Here is a 5,967-nt window from a genome sequence, read left to right as displayed (position 1 = left end):
GGGTTGACATTCAAACAAACAAACGATGCGCTGCGGCAGCTGAGTGGCGGGGTGCAGGTAAAGGCGTCCAACCCGAGAACGCGATGGAGGTGTGGCCTATAAGCTCAGCACAGGTGCGTAACAGCAGCCAATGCATGTCGTCTCCCTGATCCCATTCCTCAATTTGTTACGCTTGCTTTTCCCTGAACCGCCCGGCTCCCATGTAAACCTTTCAAGCCGCCTCCCCGATCCCATGCCACGACTCGTTGCACCAGCTTTTTCTTGACGCTCGGCCCCCGCTTAACGTAAGCCATGACTACTGTCAAAACATAGTCTTGCATGTTTTTCGCTTAATCTCACTTCATATCCTCCGGCTGACATTCTGTCAAGGTTTCTCTCCCCAGAGGAGCCTCTACAACGAGTACTGTTATCCCTGGTCTCATTCTTTTGGATGCAGAATTTTCCTTCTGCAATTTTGTCCCCCTGAACTTCTACGGTTGTGCTGTTCGGGGACTCTATCTTCTGCAGAGGAGGACCATTCTGGTTTTTCATTTCTGTGCTCTTGGTCATGCTTCGATTTCTCTTTTTCCACTTGCACTCTTCCCTTGGCTCACCTACGTCTCCAGGAGACCTTAATGTCACACTAAATATGGATGAAATCTGGGGCATCAACAAGAAGGACCCCCTTGCTGAAAGAATAAAAAATGAACTGCTAAGGAGGAATTTTGTTGATATTCTCCCTCCCCAAATGCTCCCGACATGGGAAAATGGGAGAATCGAGAAAGCTTATATAGCCAAGAGACTTGATAGATTTATTCTTCATGCTAGTTTGATTGACAAGTTGGGCATGCCTTTCTCATCAATTGAGAATGTTTTCATTTCAGATCATAGACAGATTTTATTAGGCTGGAAGGAAAAGGGTTTCAGGAAAGGATACTCTTTCAAATTCAATAGATCATTCCTGGAAGATCTAGCTTTTAACGACCTTATAAAAAAAGCATGGAGTGAGATGGCGTCCTCTAATCCCTTTCCACTTTTGATGACATTCAGAGACAAAATGGATCACATGCAAAAGGTGGTAAAAGAGTGGCAATTCAAGAAAAGGAAATCCAACAAAAATGATCTCAGGAAAATTCAAAAGGCATTGGACAGAGCTTCGGAAGCCATGGCTGCTCATCACCTATCTTTCAAAATGAGGTGTTGCATAAAGGAGTTACAAAAGAAGAAAATAAAAATCTTAGAACAGGAGGAATCTTTTTGGAGGTTGAAAAGTAGGGCGATATGGCTAAAAGAAGGGGATAAGAATACAAAATTTTTCCATAAATTCGCAAATTCCAGGCGTGAAAAGAATTCCATATGGAAAATAAGTGATGGAAGAGGAGGTTTCCTATATTCTCAACAGGAAATATCAAATGAGGCAGTGAATTTTTTTGAAAAACAATACAAAAGATCTTAAGAATGCAGGTTTCAGGATATTCTGTGGGGCATTGAAGTGTTTCCTCAGATGTTCGATGAGGATATAAACGATCAAATTTTCTAGCCAGTATCTGAGGAGGAGTTGCTAAGAACTATGAAATCTTTTAAAAGAGACAAATGTCCAGGGCCGGACGGCTGGACAATAGAGTTCTTCATTCACTTTTTCGATCTCATCAAAGCTGATCTGTTAAGAATGGTAGAAGGATCCAGGATATCAGGTAGTATCAACCAGAAGACCTCCTCCACTAATATAGCGCTCATTCCAAAGAAAGAAAATGCAGAGTCATTCATGGACTTTCGACCGATTTCACTGTGTAATATTTCTTACAAAATTATTGCGAAAATCATCGCAGAAAGAATTAAAGCAACTCTGTCTAAATTCTTAACAAAAGATCAGCACGACTTTTACAAGGGAGAAACATCCTGGACGCGGTTGCAAGTACACAGGAAGGTCTTTTTGCTATTCATTCCAAAAAAAGGGATGCAATCATACTCAAGATTGACCTTCGCAAGGCGTATGACTGCCTCGACTGGGGATTCATAAGGTGCTTACTTGCAAAGGTTGGCTTAAGAGCTAGCATGATAAATTGGATCATGGCCTGCGTAGAGAAGGTGAATTATGCGATCATCATAAACGGGATCCCATCTTCCTTTTTCCTTGCTTCCAGAGGACTCCGTCAAGGCTGTCCCCTATCTCCGCTTTTATTCATACTGGCTATGAATTCTCTCAGCCTCCATATCAACAAGGCCGTAAAGGAAAATAGGTGTCATCCGCTGAAAATTTGCAGGAACATTTCGATCTCTCATAATCTATTTGTTGATGATATTATAATGTTTGGAATTCTATGCAGATTCACATGGTTATGTTTCTATGAAATCCTTAACAATTTCCAAAAGGCAACAGGATTACAGATAAACAGTGCAAAGTCAATCATCTACCACAATGATATCTGCCAGGATGAGGTTGATTGGTTATCGGCTCTCTTTGGAATTGAGGCGCAATCTATCAGTCTTGGAATTAAATATTTGGGCTTTCAGTTAAAAGCAAATGGATATTCAAAGGCGGACTGGCAATGGATTCCAGATAGATACTACAAGAGGATATCAGTTTGGGAGTATAGATGCCTTTCTCTGGCAGGAAGAGTGATCCTGGCACAATCTGTGTTAAACCAACTTGCAGTTTATTGGGCTCATTTATATTTTCTTCCAGCGAGCATAATACAGTCAATGAATAAGCTTACTGCAAATTTTATTTGGGGCGGACAAGCGGGAAAAAGGAAATATCACCTCTCAAAATTATCCAATATCTCTCTGCCGAAGAGCATGGGAGGCTGGGGTCTTTTAGATTTGAGGAATTTCAGAAAGGCTCTGTTATGTAAAACCCTGTGGAGAGGGATTTATGAAGAAGGGCCTTGGAGCAACATAATACGAAAGAAATACTTGGGCATGAAGGACCTATCATTCTGGTTCAGAAAAGGAAGGATCAGATCCTCTTTCGGCTCTTCAATATGGTTAAGCCTCCGTAAGATCGAAAGTTATTTCCTGAAGAACTTAATCTGGCGATTTCAATCTGGCAAAAAGATCCTCATTGGGAAAGACCAATTTATGAGTGGCGCTGAGGTGATCAATGTACCTGAACCTTTATTGATTTTCCTTCACAGGAAAGGTATTTTCTATTGGGACAGCCTAATCGCAGGTTGGCAGGGTCCGATCCCTCTCTGGAAGGAAGCGGGAAGTTTGGGGATGCTGGTTGATATTGCTCTTCAATGGGACCATATCAGGACTCGACTCAGAAATTGTGGCATCTTTCGCTCGGCAGAATATGACTGTCTCATGTGGAGAAATTCGAAAGGGATGACCTCCATTCGTGTAAAAGACGTTTACCAGAATTTGAGTGGCCTAAAGCAGTCTCCTCTCAGCCCTTCATTCCCACTCATATTTTGGAAATCTGGATGCCCTTCAAAAATGATCTTTTTCTCATGGTTGTCTTTCCATAATAGAAATCTTTCTTGGGAGAACTTAAGGAAGCGAGGATGGCAGGGTCCTGGTCTTTGTCCTATTTGCAGGTCAGCAGAGGAAAACAACTATCACCTTTTTCTAAATTGCAATAAATCTCAGCAACTTTGGAAATCATTGGAGGACTGCTATGGAATCCAGCATATGTCCCACGCTTCAATTATCGAAGCGTTTCTATGGTGCAGTAAGCAAAAGGAGTCATGGAGATCAGTTTTCATTATCACTATTTGGAGCATCTGGAAGTGGCGCAACAATTTTATTTTCAATGGCAAATTATCCCCTTTTCTGGAAATTTTCTCCAACATTATTTCTCTCTATGAAACAATCCCGCAGAGACCTACCAAGCAGTTGAATCAGGATTGTATTGAGCTCCCACAAAAGCTTTCTTCTCTGCCAAGGGCATTCTTCGATGGAGCTGAACAGAATGGATCATGTGGCTGTGGAGTTCACATTTTGGCAAATGAAAATAGTCATTTTTTCATTCACTGGAATGGGGGGAGGGGCTCCAACAGTAAAGCTGAGGCGATGGCCCTAGCTGGCCTTCTAAGCTTCTGTCTCTTTCTAAATTTACAGGATGTCTCAATTTTTGGAGACTCAAAAGTTATGGTGGATTATGTCCTTGGAAAAAATAACATTCTCAAGCCTCAGCTTGTAGGATGGTTAGACAAGATCAGGTTCTTGTGGAATAGAACGGAGGGAGGCTCTATTCATCATATCAACAGGGCACTCAATCAACAGGCAGATGTTTTATCTAAAAAGGGCCTTCAGGCGGTTCCAGGTTTCTGGTATTTGCAGGTTGCTTATGAAGGGAAAATCTTTTCCATTCAGGATTTTTCTCCTCCCAATTTCTAACTCTCCTTTGCAGATCCTCTGGTCTCTCGATTTCCATTTTGGTCATATTTTTCTATCAGTCTGCTTTGTTTTCATATGATGTTGTTCTTCGGTTTTGTGGCTGCAGGATTCTCCATCTACGCCTCTCCTATATCTTTTGAAGATTTTGTTGCTGGTTGACAGTATGGTTTTTGGTTTCATGGCAATGTCTTGCCATTTTGGTGTTTCCTCCATGACTATGTTTCGCCAGATCTATATGAGACATATATTATTCCATGTGAATGTACATATATGCTTTGTTTATATTTCTTATATAAATACAATCATGCTTTTTCGTCCTGAAAAACATCTATCATGCTCATCATTAATATGTATATCAGTTGTCATCATCACATAGATGTCCCCAAACAATAATGGGTCAGTAATAGTGTTTGTCGAAAAATTCAAAATAAAATAGGGCACTACACTTCCTAATGTGTCCATAGCTTTATTTAGCCTACTCGACTAATACTCAATGGCAATATCAAACTCCGTAAGGAAATCTTGGCATCATACCTATTTACGTGACAACTTGGTTTGTGTGGTGAAGTAGTTGTTGGCATTATGATGCATGTGTTGTACTTGATGGCAACCAACTCGTAGAAGATCAACTCACTTATATATATCTAGATGAATCTACGGAAAAGATATCAGATGTGATAGAACACATAGGATGCAGGACAACTCAAAGGAATCAGATGACAATTCTCAGTATGACAAATCTCAGATGATAAATTATAGTGCAACAAAGTTCACGCACTTTCATGAAGATAAAAGTTTCTTTCATGTAGAGAAAAGTTCACGCACTTTCATGAAGATAAAAGCTTCTTTCATGTAGAGAAAAGTTCACACACTTTCATGCAGAGAAAAATTTCTTTCATGTAGAGAAAAGTTCACGCACTTTCATGCAGAGAAAAATTCCCTTCATGCAAGAGAAAAGTTCATGCACTTTCATGCAGAGAAAAGTTCCCTTCATGCAAGAGAAAAGTTCACGCACTTTCATGGTTGGTTCATGGTATTAGTCCGACAATTTTTGATCCTATGGTTTTGGTCCGTGGTATTGCATCCAAAAGTGTTGATCTCACGCACTTTCATGGTTGGTTCATGGTAATAGTCCGACAGTTTTTGATCCTATGGTTTTGGTCCGTGGTATTGCATCCAAAAGTGTTGATCCCAAGTATTGGGTCCGTGGTATTGTGTTATTATGGTTTTGGACCGTGGTATTGTGAAAGGCTTAAGACTATAAAAGAGGAAGGAGATCATCTGGCAAAGTATCTTCTGAATAATTGAATATCTGATAAAGTGCTAGATCTGGAATACGGTGATTGGGTTATGGTGTAGATCTAGATCTGAATAAAGAAGGAACCTAAGCGCAAGGAGAAGGATAAGTTCTATTGATGGGTCAAAATCTTAAGGCTGGAATAATGGTATCTCTATATGATTTTGATCGATGATATGTGGCGCACACTTGATCTATAAATATGATAATCTAGGTTAACTAATATCTGAATGTTTGAAAGAATGAATTTATAGATCTGTACGCAGGTTTCTGTTGGTGAAGTTGCAGACTTTACTTGAAATATGTTTTAGCTGTTTTTATCTATTACTACGGTGTTCAAGGTTCTG

At 40.3% G+C, this 5,967-nt stretch overlaps 1 protein-coding gene across 1 annotated transcript; it reads left to right on the top strand.

The window, feature by feature from the left end:
* The first annotated feature begins 1,549 nt into the window (after positions 1-1,549).
* On the top strand, positions 1,550-4,323 carry LOC149153258 (uncharacterized). Its single transcript, XM_089443760.1, has 3 exons — positions 1,550-1,769; positions 1,853-2,000; positions 2,307-4,323. Exons 1-3 carry the CDS (start codon positions 1,550-1,552, stop codon positions 4,321-4,323), a joined length of 2,385 nt encoding a protein of 794 aa, XP_089299886.1.
* Positions 4,324-5,967: the final 1,644 nt, after the last annotated feature.

This window comes from Pinus tabuliformis, chromosome 9 (assembly GCF_031772625.1).
Source record: "Pinus tabuliformis cultivar Carrire ecotype Pingquan chromosome 9, CPIR1, whole genome shotgun sequence".
Lineage (NCBI taxonomy): Eukaryota > Viridiplantae > Streptophyta > Pinopsida > Pinales > Pinaceae > Pinus > Pinus tabuliformis.
Note: the sequence above shows the minus strand (reverse complement) of the source record. Positions and strands in the feature narration are given on the sequence as shown.